General features: G+C 38.0%; 1 protein-coding gene across 1 annotated transcript in view; it reads left to right on the forward strand.

Annotated features, from left to right (window-relative positions):
- The window catches only part of Arms (Ankyrin repeat-rich membrane spanning), a 485,159-nt gene that overhangs the window by 303,809 nt on the left and 163,076 nt on the right, over positions 1 to 18,274 (forward strand). The window contains exons 19-20 of the mRNA XM_067142156.2: positions 7,277 to 7,493; positions 12,950 to 13,129. Of these exons, the coding sequence (XP_066998257.1) occupies positions 7,277 to 7,493; positions 12,950 to 13,129 (397 nt within the window). The remainder of the gene's footprint in view (positions 1 to 7,276; positions 7,494 to 12,949; positions 13,130 to 18,274) is intronic.

An 18,274-nucleotide genomic window follows, 5' to 3' on the forward strand; every position in this document is an offset into this window, starting at 1 on the left:
GAACGATGTTGAGAGGATGTGCCAGCTGTGTGACACCAACACGGCGAGCCAAGACCCATGTACCAGGAGTAGGGGCCAGATGATGTCTTACATCATTGGAGCACCTTTCAATATACAAACATTTTATTTACAATGTATTTACATTTAAAAGATATATCAAATATACAATACACAAAACTGTTTCATTCATTTGCACTTTATCATTATTTGGCATAAAAATTATGTCAAATGTATAGAGTAAATCAGGCAGGTTGGACACATGGGTTTGAAGTACAGATACTGGAAAATGTTCTTCACATTATGAGCTGATAATATGACCTGAAGCATAAAAAACTTAAGTACCAGTCATGTAAGTAATAATGACATACTGGCAAAAAATAAATCTTACCTTTTATTGGCTTCTCTGTCTTCGACATTGCTCCCGGCACTACAGGAAGAATTACTGCTGCTGTCTCTGATCACATCATCCTTCTCTGTAGCATAAAGGTTAGTGTTATTAGCTGCCGTCCTTGGACGCCCGGGTTCGATTCCTGGAACTGCCAGAAATTTAAAAAATGTCAGGAGGGCTGGTACATTGTTGAAATGGTACGTGTAGCTCACCTCCATTGGGGGTGTGCCTGAAAAGAACTGCACAACCTCAGGATTAATTTCACTGGTCACAATCTCCATAAGAAATCATCTTCACTCCCACCTAACGTATTAGAGATTCCCATTTTCTTGAAGCTCTTTAGAATCACCTTCAAAGAAATAATGTCACAGTTTCCAGTAATTACTCATTGTCTTCTGTCAGGTGGCCATGAAAATTGTCCAACACAAAGAGGGCTGAACACCGAAGGAGGGATCCTGCTCAATTTCCCCAAACCATGCATATCCAATCCTGTACCAGATGTGTTCACCCACTTTTTTTCTTCTTGAATACAAATGTGGATCCCTCGTGGAAATTTTACTTCCGGCATCGTTTCTCGTTTCAGAACAACATGGCTGTTTTTCACTTCCAGTAGTGCATACGATAACACATGGTGTCCCTTTCTTATTATTTGACTTTGTGGCACATCCAGACTTATTGACATCTGATATGCACCTGTTTGGGAGAGCAAATACACTTAAGAAAATGGAAATTGCAACACCATGAAGGCATTGGTCATTGGTTGTTGATTTTCAAGATATGGAACGATGCCATGTAGGTATGTAAACGATCAAAGTTTCAGACCCATTGGATTGTTGCTACAGGTTTCCCCACATGATTGGTCGCGGAGGAATCAACTCCAGTATACGGACTCTGGTGTTGCGTAGTTGACTTGCAGTCTGTGCAGTGAAGTGTTCCCCGTCAAACATGCCTCGACGACAGAGAAGAACACACTATCAACAACTGTCGCCGTTTGAGAGGGTTCGGATAATTGGGCTGTGTGAGGCTGGATTATCGGTAAAGACTGTCGCTGCACATGTTGGCCGACAGGCGTCTACGGTACAACGTATATGGCAGCAGTGGTCAAATAAAGGTACCCACACTCGTAGACCTGGCACAGGCCCAGCACGACGGACAACTGTGAGAGAGGATCGCCGCATCATTCGGATGGCCCAGATGGAACCCCATGCAACAGCAGCGCAAATTTGAGAAGCTGTGGCACCCCACGTTGTAACTATTTGATGATAATAAATATATATAATTTCTTGAATATCATAAAATATATCATAAATGAAAATATTCAAAAACTTAATAAAATTAATAAGCATAATTAACCGAAATGTCCGTAGTATGGGCGCCAGAGTTCACCAGAATGGATCCCTCGAATTTAGATAAGAGCATGATAAACTTTATATCCCAGGGCGTGTGCATAATGCTGCATACTGGTACATCTGCTGCAGGCCTTACCTAACCTCCTGAAAACAACTAAATAGGTAGGAACTGCACCTAGATTCATCAATAACTCCACTGATTCTAAAATAGCTAACTATATTCTTAACAACATCCATGCATGAGCACCTCATCAACATACAAAATTATACATATAATGCACACATAAAATTTTGCCGGAAGACTCCATGTTACATGTAATAAATATCATTTTTGGTCCGTATTGATGATATTAGATTGAAATAATAACATTAAGATAACCGATAACCAATTCATTAATGAAGCACGAAATAAAAATAGCCTACACAACAAAAAACACTAATCGCAATTTATTCTTCAATCACAACTCTATCAACATCACAGACAATAGTTACTCTGGATCAGGAATATACAGATTGAAATGCTCTACATGTAATTTTTCTTATGTTGGCCAAACTGGCCGCAGCTTCTCTACCAGATACGCCGAACATTACAATGCCCAAAGACACAACAAATTCTCCGCAATGGCCAACCATATGAGGGACACCGGGCATAAATTCACCACAATAGAACAAGACCTCCATATCCTAAAAAGAGTTGATAAAAGCAAACTCATGACAGAATATGAAAACTTATTTATTTTCCTCGACCAACATTTTAATAAAGATAAAAATCTAAATGACACTATTGATAAAAAAAGCCCCTTGTATGAACAGATTCTTATTTTATTACGAGAATCAACTTCCCTCACCAACAAATTCTTAAAAATCTTCAACCTCACATCAATTAGAGTTCCCACCTCCCCTACAGCTAATATACCCCCCTCCCTTCCCCCCGCCGCTAGTACCTCTAATTCAAATACAACCAATAAACCCTTAGCCACACCCACCGGAACATCGCTCCCTCCAATAGCCTTACACCGTTACAACACGAGCAGTAATACACTCTCTTCCTTCCCTCCCACCAATAGCAGCCCCCCTCTAATAGTTACGTCAACGCAAACAGATCCCCCTCCAGCACAAAACTTCAGTTATAACACACGTAGCAAGAAGTCTACTGTTGCAAATACTTCTAACTCATAATATTACAAGCTATCTTTGTCACCGTCAAATGGTAAGTGCATAAGATTCTACTTCAATATTTTTCAAATATCTTTTCACACAATTAACTCTACGTTTCTTGCTTCCATTTACAGATTCCACTTGTATATGCTTTTTCAACTAGAATATCTACAAACTCACAATTTACAACATTTGAACATCACTTCAAATTTTGAGATGGTCCATAGTGATCCTATTTGAAACTGTTCTTCAACCTCTATTCACCAACTTCATATCCTCAACATGTTCTACAACTTCACCATATGCATCTGACTTTCGTCTTTTATCTTCAAGATCATGATGAACTTCGGATCTCCCGACTAACTTTGACTTTTACTCTCTCCTCTTTTCTTTGATTATATAAGATTTTTCGCCATCGTCTAATTATAACCGCCATTACTATCAACTTTACTTTTATGCAATCTTACTACTTGTTGTTTAACAATCTGTTTTATTCCATTGTACTTATTTTAGCAGCCTTCTAAGGTTAATTTTGTTAATACTTCCACTATTGTATCTCATCACATTGTATTTTCAAACCATCATTGTTATTTTTAATGTTATTTTACTTCAAATCTCTTCAAGATTTTAAAATTCATTTCATCACTACATGTTATTTAGACGCTTATTTTTAATTTAAGGTTAAGACTATGGCTGATGATGCCTTCAGAGAAGGCGAAACATGTCCCACTATTAGCTAACAAATTTATGTAAATCATGCAAGACGATTTTGTATTGATTAGGTGGTCTAATAAATAACTTAATGTTATTATTTCAAGACTCCATGTTTACAACAACAACAGTAATGAAAACCGTGGGAAAATGAAAGCGAGAACTAAGCTACCATTTGTAGATAGTCTGATGAACAATGTACATATATGTAGATAAATACCCTTCACTGTCTCTGTATCAGTACCACTTGCCGATTCTCATAATCTTCAGATATCACATCACACAGATAGTGTACCTTGTAATACTGTGTTCACAGACTTTAACACTTGTTTCAAAGATATATACATTTAAGTAACACACGCTTATCGATCCTGAATATAAATTATGGAAAGTCTGAGATAGCTTTCACCAACATATAATGCCAGGCCGCCACAAGTACTACAACACTTAATGCGTACGCCCTCCACAATTTGTTGATCAGCCACTTTCCACGAACATAACCAGACTACGCTCCACGAACGTTTGAAGTCCAGTCCATTGCAGCCGTGTCACTCCAGTACCGTGTATCAGCACTACTTCCTTCTCGTACAGTGTGTCAGTTGTGGTTCTTGTCCGTACCGAGTGGTTCTCTTATACAGTAGTGATTGGTTGTAGTTGTCTTCCTTCTCGTTCCTTTACAATCTCCCTGGTTGCCACCGTATGATCAACCTTTATAGACATCAACATCCCCCTCCTTTCAGATGATACGTCTGGATTGGTGCTTGCCAGCCAATCATGAGTGATCTCTAGTCAAGACCAAGCCCTGAACTTCTCCTCGCTCCCAAGAGATAAACAAACTCTGGGGTTTGTTACATGAGTCAACGAACTTCCCTAATACAACAACAAGCTCATCTCATCAGGCTGGGATATATACATGACTCATGAAATTTCCCGACACAAGTACATCACAACAAACACTGGGGTAGCCACATGACTCATCCAAATTACCAGAGTTATTAAAGCAATGTTTTCCCACTCGTGCAAAACAAATTACTCATACCTCCATATGTGGATATCTTCCAGCTTACAAATATAAATGGCAAAATATACAAATGAAATACTGATGATAATAATAATAATAATAATAATAATAATAATAATAATAATAATAATAATAAAAATAATAATAATAAATCGAATACTGAAAATATCTCTAACTTCTACATATAATTCGGGGGTGTGATATATGTACTATCACAGCGTTACACAACAAACAGTTGGTAATCGCCTATGTGCAGCTGGCTTACGAGCCCGTGTCCCTGCAGAAGGTGTTCCATTGACCCCACAACAGCGACATGTAAGGCTGGCCTGGTGTCGAGAAAGATCGACGTGGGTTGACAAATGGCATAGTGTCATCTTTAGTGATGAATCACGCTTCTGTCTTGCCCGCAGTGATCGCCGGAATCATGTGCGCCGACGTACCAGGGAGAGGGGCCGCCCAGATCTTATATTCGAGAAGCACACAGGGCCAACACCAAGCATTATGGTCTGGGGAGCTATTGGCTTTAATGTGAAATCACAATTTGTGCTTGTTGAGGGCACTATGACTGCTCGACAGTACGTTGATAGGGTACTCAAACCAGTGGTTGTCCCTCTGATGGCGAACATTGCTAATGGGATGTTTCAGCAGGACAATGCCTGGGTTCACACTGCACGCATCTCCAGAGAAGCTCTCCACGACATCACAACCTTAGAATGGCCCACCAGATCCCAGAACCTCAGTCCTATTGAGCATGTGTGGGACGTGATAGGTCGTCAACTCGCCAACCGTCCTCAGCCACCCACAACTCCAGAACAACTGACCCGTGCAGTATAGCAAGCATGGACCACAATTCCTCAGGAAGCGATCCAGGGCCTTATTGACTCCATGCCTCGATGAATTCATCAATGTATTGCAGCTCGTGGTGGGAACATCCTGTATTTATTGATTGTCCAAACTTGCGGTCAGAGGGACCTGAATGTGTAATCAAACCAGTGGTTGTCCCTCTGATGACGAACATTGCTAATGGGATGTTTCAGCAGGACAATGCCTGGGTTCACACTGCATGCATCTCCAGAGAAGCTCTCCACGACATCACAACCTTAGAATGGCCCACCAGATCCCAGAACCTCAGTCCTGAATCACAACCGAACACTCGTCCTGCATGTTCAATTGCAGCAATGTAGCACCACTCCTTCTGGGTGTTGCAATTTCCATTTTCTTCAGTGTATTTCTTCAATTTCCACTTCCCAGTCATGAAACAATGAAAATCAGTTACGTTTTGGTTGAAATCATTTGGCATTCTTTGGCATAATGATATTCATTTTCAAAGAGAAATGGACTTTCTCGTCATAAAATTAATCATCCAACCTTGGCTAACCTTAAAATCAGACACACTGATCCCATGAGCTGTGTTATTTCTTCGTCCTTTAAAATACAGCATTTTGTGGGAAATGACATATAAGTTGTTGCATAAATAATTGACATATTTCTGCAGATCATCCTCTACTTGCAGAAACTTGTAACTTTTTGGGCCGAGAAATGCTTCATGAGACTTGTCACTTGAAGTGCAGTATTCTGTTCCTGCCAGTAGCCCATGTTGCACTTGGACACTGAATGCTTCTGGCAAACTGCCCTGTTCCCGTGTGTTTTGGTGTAACTGCTGACTGTGATTTTATATAATGCAGTATTACTTAAATACTTGCAAATTGTAGATTAACAAACAATTTTGAGATCACAGAACATGCGCATACCAGAAACACTCAGACTGAAATAAAGCATCTCTAGTGTGGTCTGCACTGATTCACTCACTGATCTAATGCAGTGGTACGTCTGAACGGGCAATAACAGGAAGTTGTGTGGTATTTGGAATGCTAGGGTTTTGCAGTAGGAAGGCTGCTACTTGACATCTTTATTTTGAAATGCATCCAGAACTTGCAATGAATCATCGAGAAGGTGGGTGCGTTAAATATACAAACATTCCTTCGCCCCCTACTTTGAACCAAAAAAATATATTGGGGTGCATAAATTATGCAGGGGCATTAGTTATGCAAGGAAATACTTTTTTTTTGTTAGTGGCTTTACATCTCACAGACAGGTCTTATGGCGACGATGGGATAGGAAAGGTCTAGGAGTTGGAAGGAAGCGGCCGTGGCCTTAATTAAGGTACAGCCCCGGCATTTGCCTGGTGTAAAAATGGGAAACCACGGAAAACCATTTTCAGGACTGCTGACAGTGGGATTTGAACCCACTATCTCCTGGATGCAAGCTCACACAGCCTTGCACCCGTAACCGCACGGCCAACTCGCCCGGTGCAAGAAAATACAGTATATGAAGCAGTACAATAAATTACTTACCAATTCACTTGTATTGTAGGCCTATATGTTTCCTATTTTGTTTCAAAACTATGTTTTGGTATTTCATTATAATGCATACTTCAAAACTTAATTGTGTACTTTTTTATGTTAAAAGTGTCTTTTGATTATTTATAGGTTACTGGAAAACCTGATGTTACCAGTCTTGTTTGGTGCAGTCCCAATGCTCTACATCTGTTATAATTTTAAAGATGATGTTTCATTGTCTCGTTAATTTGATTTTTATAACCATTACTTGGAATTCAGTGTAAATTATTTCTATTATTTCTATCCACAGCCTTGATGAAACAACTGCAAAAGTCATCCTGATAACTATTGGGCTCCTGTTGGGTATTGGAATTGTCGCCAACTTGTATACGTGGAGTCAGATGTTGCAAGCTGTGGTATTTTCTCAGAGACGTCACTTGCAACGTGCTATTGCTCGCCTGGATACATTAAAATCTGAAGGATTTCTTCAAGCATTACGCTCTGAAGTCAACCTCATGACAGAAATGGTAAATAGTTGTAGTGCCACTGAATTGGTTAATATTTAGCATTTAAAAGTTCTCTTTATCATAGAGAACAAGTATATTCTTGATAAGTAGATATATTACACCAGATATTTAATAGGTCTTTAGAGGGGATTCTTTCCTAGGGAAATGATCAATCAGTCATCACCGATCTGCATTTAGGGCTGTCACCCAAGTGCTAGATTCCCTGTCAAAAAATTGTTCACCTAATCTTCTCTTAAATGATTTCACCCCCTGTGGATGGGGGATGCAGACGAAGAATACACGCACGGTATCCCATGCCTGTTGTGAAATGAAACTAAAAGGGGCTACCAAGGGATGATCAATTTAGAGCCATGAAACTACTTGTGATTAGTACCATCATGTGGGGTAAACCATGGGTCGCCTTTACTTGCGAATAGTACCACTATGTTAGGCACACAATAGGTTTGTCATTAGTAGCAATAATGGGTGGGTCACTATGCGTTTACAGTACCCGTGATGAGTACCACTATATGCGGAACACCACGGGCTTACGTTGCCTGTGATTAGTACCATTGTGAGAAACACCACAGGTCTGGGCATTGCCTGTGATTAGTAGCACTATGTGAGCGACACAGGGGGTCTGCGTTGCCCGTGATTAGTACCCACTATGTGAGGAATATCATGGGATAGTACAAATCCCTTATTTGAGGACGACCATGGATCTGTGTTACCTATGAGTGGCGCCATTATGTGAGAAACACCATAGGTCTGTGTTACCTGTGTGACGTACAATACTTGTGAGTAGTAACATTACGTTTGGAACACCATGATTCTCTGCTACTTTTGCTTAGTACCGCAACTTGAGAAATACCATGGTTCTACTTGACTAGCGATAAGTACCATTATGAGGTGCCGTTGACATGGATTTTGGACCTCTTTGGACAACAGGAATCATCGATTCAGAATTGTGCTTTGTAACCAGTCCCTTGGTCAGTAATACTAATTTTTCAATATTGTTTCTGGGAAGGTGAATCATTGCGGGTCAGATCCACTGGTTGTTTTAAGTTCATAATCATTATTCATCACTTTTGTTTTGAATTCTAGTCAGTGGATCAATTTTGGAATTATTTTTTACTTTCAGTATTGTGAGTTGGCTCTGCTGATTATTATTCATATTTATCCTTTCATTCTTCATCATCACGTTTTGAATTCTGGTCAGTGGATGAATTTTGGACCTCAAAATTGTTGTTGCATTTAGTCTCACTTCGTACCATTAGGGGCCAATGACCTAGATGTTAGGCCCTTTCAAACAACAATCATCATCATCATCATCATCATCATCATCATCATCATCATCATCATCATAAATAATTTCAAAAAATTTGGAAATTTATCAAACATTTCTCCTTGATGATTCCTTTGAAGGACCGTTCATAACTGGAAATACAGTGACCACCAAACAAGAGTTTATGACAAACTCAAGTAAGGCACAAATAGCAACTTGGCAGGAAGGACAGGCTGTTTTTCCCCAGAACCCTACCCATCCTTTCCACTGGGGACAGCCATTGTTCTCTTCAACAAGGAGGAATTAGGAAACAGCCTCTTTATTGTAAAAGACAGGAAAGAAATGAAAAGAAGGCAATGATTTTCCTTTTCTTACCTGGGACCCTCTGAACCGAAGGCCAGTACGCTGACCGTTCAGCCAACGAGTCGGACAAAACTATTTAGACCTTAACATATACCAGAAGTAATAATCACCTATTTTATGACATTTATAGAATGCCTTACTCAGACAATTAATGTAATCAAACAGGATTCTTTTCTTCCAAGTTCACACAAGAAGGTCTCATTCTATAGTTTGGTACATAGAACTTTAAACATTCTGTTTTCCAAAGAAAATTACAATAAAGAAATCAACACCATTTACAAATAGCTATAAAGGATGGTTGCAACAGAAATATTATCAATTAAAAATGATTACCCCCTGTGGGTGGGGGATGCAGACAAAGAATACATCCACGGTATCCCTTGCCTGATGTAAGAGGCGACTAAAAGGGGCGACTAAGGGATGACTGTATTAGAACTATGAAACTACTTGTGATTAGTACCACCACGCAGGGAACACCATGGGTCACTTTTACTTGCGCATAGTACCACTCTGTTAGGTACAATATAGGTTTGTGATTAGTAGCAACAGAGTGCGTTGCCAGCTTTTACAGTACCTGTGATTAGTACCACTTTAGGAGCGACACCATGGTTCTGGCTAGCCTTATGATTATTACCCACTGGGTATGTGAGGAATACGACGGGATAGTGCGAGTCCCTGTGGTTAGTACACGTATGTGATGAACACCATAAGTTTGCGTTGCCTGCAAATGGCACCGCAATGTGCGAAACACTATAGGTCTCTATTACATGTGCGAATTTCATTACCTGTGAGTAGTGCCATAATGTGTGGAATACCGCGAGTCTACGCTACTTTTGATTAGTACCGCAACATGACAAATACCATGGTTCTACTTTCCTGGCGATAAGTACAATTTTGAGGGGCCGATGACTTGAATTTTGGACTCCTTTAGACTACAAGCATCATAGATTCAGTATTATGCTATAGACACAGTCTCTTGGTCAGTAATACTATTGTTTTATGTCAGTTTTTGTGAATGTGAGGCATTGCGCGTCAGATCCACTGATTGTTTTAAATTCATATCCATCCATTCATTCTTCATCCTCACGTTTTGAATTCTGGTCAGTGGAGGATTTTGGACTTTTAATTTGTCATTATATTTCATCTCATTTTGTACCATTAGGGGCCGATGACCTAGATGTGAGGCCCCTTTAAACAACAAGCATCATCAATAAAATGGTTATGGAATTGAGGAACAAACCAGTTACTTTTTTCAAAGAAAGAAACCACTGACAGCAAAAAGAACTTCATTTCATTTACATACAATTGTAATAATATTTTTCAAGTCACCAGTATTTCCACAAAACACAATCTCTCTGTTTCCTTGAAAACCAGTAATACTAATGCCAGGTTATTTCATAACAGTCATGTTAATAATAATAATAATAATAATTATAATAATAATAATAATAATAATAATAATAATAATAATAATAATAATAATAATAATAATAATAATAATAATAATAATAATAATAATACATTTTCAAATTTGGGTGTTTATAGATTGAAATGTAATTACTGTCAGGCAAACTGGCAGACTGGTAGGAGCTTCAACATTCCTTATGAAGAACACGTCAATGCAAAAAGATATAATAGATTAATGAGCTCAATAGCTGTAGTCACTTAAGTGCGGCCAGTATTCAGTATTTAGGAGATAGTAGGTTCAAACCCCACTGTCGGCAGCCTTGAAGATGGTTTTCCTTGGTTTCCCATATTCACACCAGGCAAATACTGGAGCTGTACATTAATTAAGGCCATGCCGCTTCTTTCCCACTCCTATCCCTTTCCTGGCTTGTGTAAAAAGAAAAAAAATCTGCTACGAGTGAGCACATGGAGGACTCATTCTTATATACTTCAATCGAACAGGATATGGAAACTTTAAATAAATTACAGAAAGGCAGATTGCTCAATATTTGGGAAGACAATCATATTCATTTAGATCAGAGATTGAATGCAGCTTTATATCTTCACGAAATTTCAGAAAAGGTCAGTATTTTATACGATGAACTTATAAAATTTGGTAACAACCATAATTTTTTGCTAATTATACGTAACTTATTGGTCACACGTCTGCTTCCAGTACCTCATACTCCTTGTTTACATTCCCCCTCCCCTCCCACTCTCCCTTCCTCTGTTGATGCTGCTATCACTCGTGCAAGAGCGAACGTGTTGCCGACTTAGTGTCAGCCTAGCTGGCAAGTTGTATGCTACAGTAAGGGATATATTGGCGAGTGAGTTAATAATTTTCATTTTTCATTTATGTCCTTGGTCTCCTTTTTTTATTCCTTTTAGATATTTCACACTTTTTTAAGGTGCTTCTACTGCAGTTCTAATTCAGAATTGCAAAATTTTCTTTTGGTTTGCAATATAATGGCTGTCCACACATTTTTTGAACTTCAGAAATGTTATTTTTAACATGAGTTGTGGACAATTTTATTATATGAAGTACATCAATTTTTATTATATCTCCTACAAGATTTTATGGATTTTAAGGAGTACATTTCCAATTTTATTAATCACACCACAACTTTGCGTGTCTTTCTACATCTTGATGTTTAAAATGTGACATTGCAACTTAAAATTCTTTTAAGTAGGGGCCTGTATAAAAACGTAAGATTCACTATGTAACATTCAGATATTTTATATGTTGTCCTGTTGTATAATCTAATGCAGCTGATGATGGCCAAAATAGGCTGAAACATATGCTGATCACTAATTATGTAATGTTTTTGCAATTTTAAATTGTAAATAAAACTGAGCCTGCCTCTGTGGTGTAGTGGTTAGTGTGATTAGCTGCCACCCCCGGAGGCCCGGGTTCGATTCTGGGCTCTGCCACGAAATTTGAAAAGTGACACGAGGGCTGGAATGGGGTCCACTCAGCCTCGGGAGGTCAACTGAGTAGAGGTGGGTTCGATTCCCATCTCAGCTGTCCTCGAAGTGGTTTTTCGTGGTTTCCCACTTCTCCTCCAGGCAAATGCCGGGATGGTACCTAACTTAAGGCCACGGCCGCTTCCTTCCCACTTCCTTGTCTATCCCTTCCAGTCTTCCCATCCCCCACCAAGGCCCCTGTTCAGCATAGCAGGTGAGGCCGCCTGGGCGAGGTACTGGTCATTCTCCCCAGTTGTATCCCTGGCCCAATGTTTCACGCTCCAGGACACTGCCCTTGAGGCAGTAGACGTGGGATCCCTTGCTGTGTCCAAGGGAAAACCAACCCTGGAAGGTAAACAGATTAAGAAAGAAATAAATAAAATAGAATTATTTTGACTAGGTGGACAACCAAACTTCTATTTTATTGTATGGTACATTATTCTCCCACAGAGGCCTATAGAAGAACTCAGAAGGTGCAAACACATACTCATAAAAATGTATGTTAAGCATAGTCTTAAGGGCCTCCGTGGCTCAGGTGGCAGTGCACTGGCCTCTCACCGCTGGCTTCCGTGGTTCAAATCCTGGTCACTCCATGCGAGATTTGTGCTGGACAAAGTGGAGGCAGGACAGGTTTTTCTCTGGGTTCTCCAGTTTTTCCTGTCATCTTTCATTCCAGCAACACTCTCCAGTATCATTTCATTTCATCTGTCATTCATTAATCATTGCCCCAGAGAAGTGTGACTGGCTTTGGCAGCCGTCACAATTTCTATCCTCGCCGCTAGATGGAAGCTTCATTCATTCCATTCCTGACCCAGTCGAATGACTGGAAACAAGCTGTGATTTTCATTTTCAAGCATAGTCTTACTGTTGAATCTGAAATATAAATGTTGATCATTCTTTATCTCTTTATCTGTTTTAGGTAAAATGTCTTGACAGTTTCACCTCTCAGCAAACACGCCTGGTTGTCATTGTAGATGGCTTGGATAGCTGTGAGCAAGATAAAGTATTGCTGGTCTTGGATGCTGTTCATATGCTCTTCTCAGATACACTCTCTCCATTTATAGTCATATTAGCAATTGATCCTCATGTTATTTCTAAGGTAAGGATGTTAATATCATATTATTATTATTATTATTATTATTATTATTATTATTATTATTATTATTATTATTATTATTATTATTATTATTATTATTATTATTATTATTATTATTATTATTATTATTATTATTATTATTATTATTATTTCCTTTGCCGTATAAGTGTTCACAGTGAAGAGACACCTGAACATCACTCAGGGTCGGTTCTTCTGATCCATAAATAGTATTCCTTCTGCTTCTGTATCTGGGCAACAAGGTTATCCTTCCTTTCCAGGGTGATTTCATTTGTTTGCTACAACATTGCTTCTGGATGTCTTTGACCTTTCTCTGATTCTTCAATGGCAGAGATTACTGTACAGAATGATTTTCATAATGCTGTGTGGCGTTCCTGTACCAGTGGAGTTTCATCTTTCCAGTTTCTCACCAATAGTGGTGATGCTGAAGAATCCTTCCATTTGCTCATTACACACTTGGTCGGTCAGAATAATACTTGCAGACAACTGCAGCATTCACATTTCTGTGGTGTGCATATGTTGATATTGCTGATTCTGCCTTACCCAACATTCAGAGCCATACATGAGGGCTTTTCCTTTAAGTTCTGTGAATATCTATCTGTTGTACAAGACAGCTGTTAGTCGTCACCATATCATCCAGCGAACATTGATGCGATTCTTGACATTGTCACCAATTGTGACATAAGTGGTGATGACAAAGCCGAGTACTTGAGCGTGCCGGTCATCATCAGTGATTCACCAGCTAGGAAGACAGTGTCATGTGGGCCAAACAAACTCGGGCTTTCCAAAGTTGCAGAGCATGCATACTGTCTTCTTATGGCTGATGCTGTGTCTGTGTGGTGCTCCTATAGCTGATAGTAGGATTTTCATTTTTGTAAATAATTATACCAGTTGTGTCCTATTTCTGTAATTTTGGTAATCACTGATGAGCTGAAAGAAGTTTTGTCTTTGTGTAAATGTTTATTCTTGCGATCAAACATTGATATTTGTTGGAAATATCTACAAAGTGTCATATTTAAAGTTCAGGACTTTTCAGTTGGGTCAGCTTCTTTGGAAAATGATATGAATATAAAATGAAATAACGTAAGTGTATTGTGGAGATTTATTCATCCTGGTCAGATAACAGTTAAACGAGACTTGCTAACTTTAAAAATTCTACCTGCTTCCATTACTCATATTTTGAGTCATTCTCTTTCTTCCCATAATTATCTCTTTGATCACTAAATATGTTCTGCTATTGGTCAGAATATCTCCATTTTAGTTCTGAAAGTAAACTGAATATGGCTGGAAACAAAGTAATACACTAACTGTGAATTTCTTTTTTTTTTTTTCTTTTTTCTTCCTCCTAACCAGATTGCAAGTCAGGTTAGTATGTATCCTGGTGGGAAATGTTGAATGTATAGATGGTGTTGCTTCCAGTCTTTGTATTAATGTTTCCAGGTCCTATGAATAGCTGTGAATCCATTTATATCCTGATATGAAAATGAATTTCCAAGCATGTTGATGAGAAGAAAGTACAGGCATTTGCACAAAAGAAGGTGAACTTCAGCCTCAGTAATACTGTGTAATAATGACTCAAAAATGTAGCTTGTATTTTATGGAAGAAGTAGAAAATATTGATTCCATGTATATTTGATAAAATTTTCAGTTTACAATGCAGAATACATTCTGCCATATGATCTGAAAATACATGCATGCTATTATATTTAAAAAAAATTCCTTAAAAGGACATAATATATAATTAAGTATATCATGCTGACAAATTTCATTTGTAGCACAGCTCATGTTCCATTAGAGAATTACAATGTAACTTTTCCCTTTAAGATATACTGTGATTTTCAAGTTAATAATTATAACGGTTTTTAACGATTTAGAGATAAGAGGTATAGAACTAAATGAGGCCACAACACTAGTTGCAAATCGAGGATTGTGGCTTGCAGACTGAATGCTGAAAGGCATAACAGTCGATAATGATCATGTATGTATGTATGTATGTATGTATGTATGTATGTATGTATGTATGTATTGTATGTATTGTATGTATGTATGTATGTATGTATGTATGTATGTATGTATGTATGTATGTATGTATGTACTATGCACCTAAATAAAAATTCTGTATATCAAATATGCTTCCCAGGAAAGACTCTGAAACATCTGTAAAAAATAATAGCTTCTTCCCAAATACAGGGCTAGTACATACAGGGTATATATTTAAAAGGAGTTGCAAATTTGTTTCTGTAGTTGGTCATAACATAGTTGCTCACAGTTAACTTTTCCTTCTGTAAATGCCTTGCATTTTCTTCCCCCCCCCCCCCCTCTTTTGCATCTATTCTGATGGCATGAACGCATTCCTGTTACCCTGTAAAGAAGAGCTACATTTTAGAGCTTTCAGAATTGATGTAGGTGAAGGCATACATGAAATGTCTTGATGAGAGAGGAATATTGTACAGTTCTTGAAGTTAATGTTGGCTGTGAAATAGATTTAGTTGACTTTCCATCAATTCTGTAAACTACTGTAAAACTGTTATGACTTGGATCATGTTGTAAATCAGGCTTAAGAGATCTTGTATACATCCAAGTCAAGACTTGTTCGAATATGTTAGAAATTCATTCTGACATTTCATTAATTACAAATAAAATTTTCTTCAGTTTCTTCACGTTATTTTTTATGTCATTGGAGCCACCTTGTCTCTTTGAGTTATGGCCAGGATTTAAGGAATGATGCCATATGATTGGTCAAGTGAAAATTCTAATCCAGGATTCATCCGTTATTGAACCTCAGCCATTTAAATGGAATGGCAGCAGCTAAGCCTTAGTGCTAATCGTGCCCCCCCTCCCGTAAGGAGAACATAATTGTTTCATATTATTCATAAACTGCCAGTAGTTCACTTTTCAAGCAGAAAGTCCAAATACCAGTTAGAAAGTAGAATATATCATTGCTTTCCTCAGTTTCAACCAGTTATCAGAAGCATACAATCCCTAAGAGTTTTCATTCAAACAGACTGCAAATTGAGTATCATTAGAACTGTAAGCAAATAAATGTGAAAATGTTTCAGGACAATAAAAGTAAAAGACAATACTATGATATAATCAATGAAGAGTTTCAAATAATAAATTGTAAGGTAGTCTAGGACATAAATGTGGAATTAAAATGGAAAAGAGGTGCAACACTGAAGATAGCAAAGGTATGTCTCGAAACAAGGGTGTTGAAAAATAACAGATGCTTACCTCATAGTGGAATGACACGACTAATGCAGCACATAATATAAAGTGAAAGCAAATCAAATATTACTTCAGTAAAGAAATCTCATATTAGAGAGTATTATATAATATGAAGGAACAATATCAAATTAATTATTGTTCAATGAATAAATTAAGGGAAGAGTTTAAAAGAGATTGTAAAATTAATTCACCTAAAATATTGCAAAGGATCCTAGAAAATGAGGAAGAAGACAAATTACGAGCATTTTGGTTAAGTCTGCTAAGCTCATAAAAGAGTACAATTGACCAGATGATAATAATAATAATAATAATAATAATAATAATAATAATAATAATAATAATAATAATAATAATAATAATAATAATTTAACATTTGTGCTAACTGGTAATTGCCTTATCATATGCCGATATGTCAGAATTTTGTCCCATAGGAGGTCTTTAATTTCCCAGTTGTTGCATTTAAACATCTTCAGTCAGGATCCTATTTTATTTAAAGCATGTAGTTAAAATGTTAAGCAGTATTTACACGGAGAGATGGCTAGCCTGTTCTCTCTCTTCAGAGGTAGGAACAGAGGCTTACGATTAAAGTTATTTGAAAAACATAGTGAGATATGATCAGGGGTGGCTGAAGATTGGTAATTATATTTCAACTTACGGAGACACTAGGTCTTGTCATCATGGTTGTTTGATGGTCCTTTGGCGAAATGAAGCGTTATCTGAACCTGTGATAATAAAGAGCGGGGTTTATGCAGTGCTAGATTATTGGACCTTTGTAGTCTTTTATATATATATGATTTGAATAAAGAATTGAAGTCACAGATGAGGCTATTTGCAGATAATGTTATTCTGTATAGAGTAATAAATACGATACAGGATTGTGAGCGACTGAAAAAGAGGCAGACAAGTTTGTGAGATGGATGACAGATAATGGGGTGAAAAGTCAGGTTGCAGTTTTCACCAATTAGTTTTAATTAGTGTGTTGATGGAGTGTAAGTACCTAAGGAAAGTTCTCCATTGGAGTAATATCATTAATGGGATTGTAAATAAATGTTACAGATCTCTTCATATACTGAAGAGGACATTTAGGGGTTCTAGTAAGGATGTGAAGGAGAGGGCATATAAATCACTGGTTAGACCCCAGTTAGAGTACGGTTCTCCACAATAACCTGAAAATACTAATCCAAATTCATTGCCACCAGATGAAGAAGAAATCACAAGACAGATCAAAAGACTTAAAAATAACAAAGCATTGAGTGAGGATGGAATCATAGCAGAAGTCCTCAAATCAGCAGGCCCAAAGACCATAAAAAAAATCACAAAAATCATGCAAGACATTTGGAAAACACAAGAAGGGAGACAGAACAGATGTAAACAACTACAGAGGAATCTCACTAGTATCAGTTGCATATAAAATAATTCTATCCCAGTGTCTTCTTGATAGAGTACAACAACAACTAGAACCACAAATCAGAGATTATCAGGCAGGATTCAGACCAGGTCGATCGTGTCCAGAGCAAATCTTGAACTTAAAGCTAATCCTAAGACATCAGAGAATTTGTAGCAAAAATTTAGTCTGCACATTTGTTGATTTCAACAAAAGCCTATGATTCAGTGGATCGCAAATCACTCTTTCAAATATTGAAAGAACAAGGTTTAGACATGAAAACACTTTCAGTCATAAAACAGACACTGACAGACACAAAGCCCAAGGTTACATTCATGGGGAAAATCTCAGATCCCCTTGAAATCAAAATGGGAGTGAGACAAGGAGATGGACTCTCGCCCTTACTCTTCAACTGCATCATGGAAAAAGTTATACAAGAATGGCGCAAACAGAAATTGGTCCTCAAAATTCACCAACCAATCACTTTAGGCAGAGGAAAACTAGTGATTGATTGCTTAGCA

This window comes from Anabrus simplex, chromosome 2 (assembly GCF_040414725.1).
Source record: "Anabrus simplex isolate iqAnaSimp1 chromosome 2, ASM4041472v1, whole genome shotgun sequence".
Classification (NCBI taxonomy): Eukaryota; Metazoa; Arthropoda; class Insecta; order Orthoptera; family Tettigoniidae; genus Anabrus; species Anabrus simplex.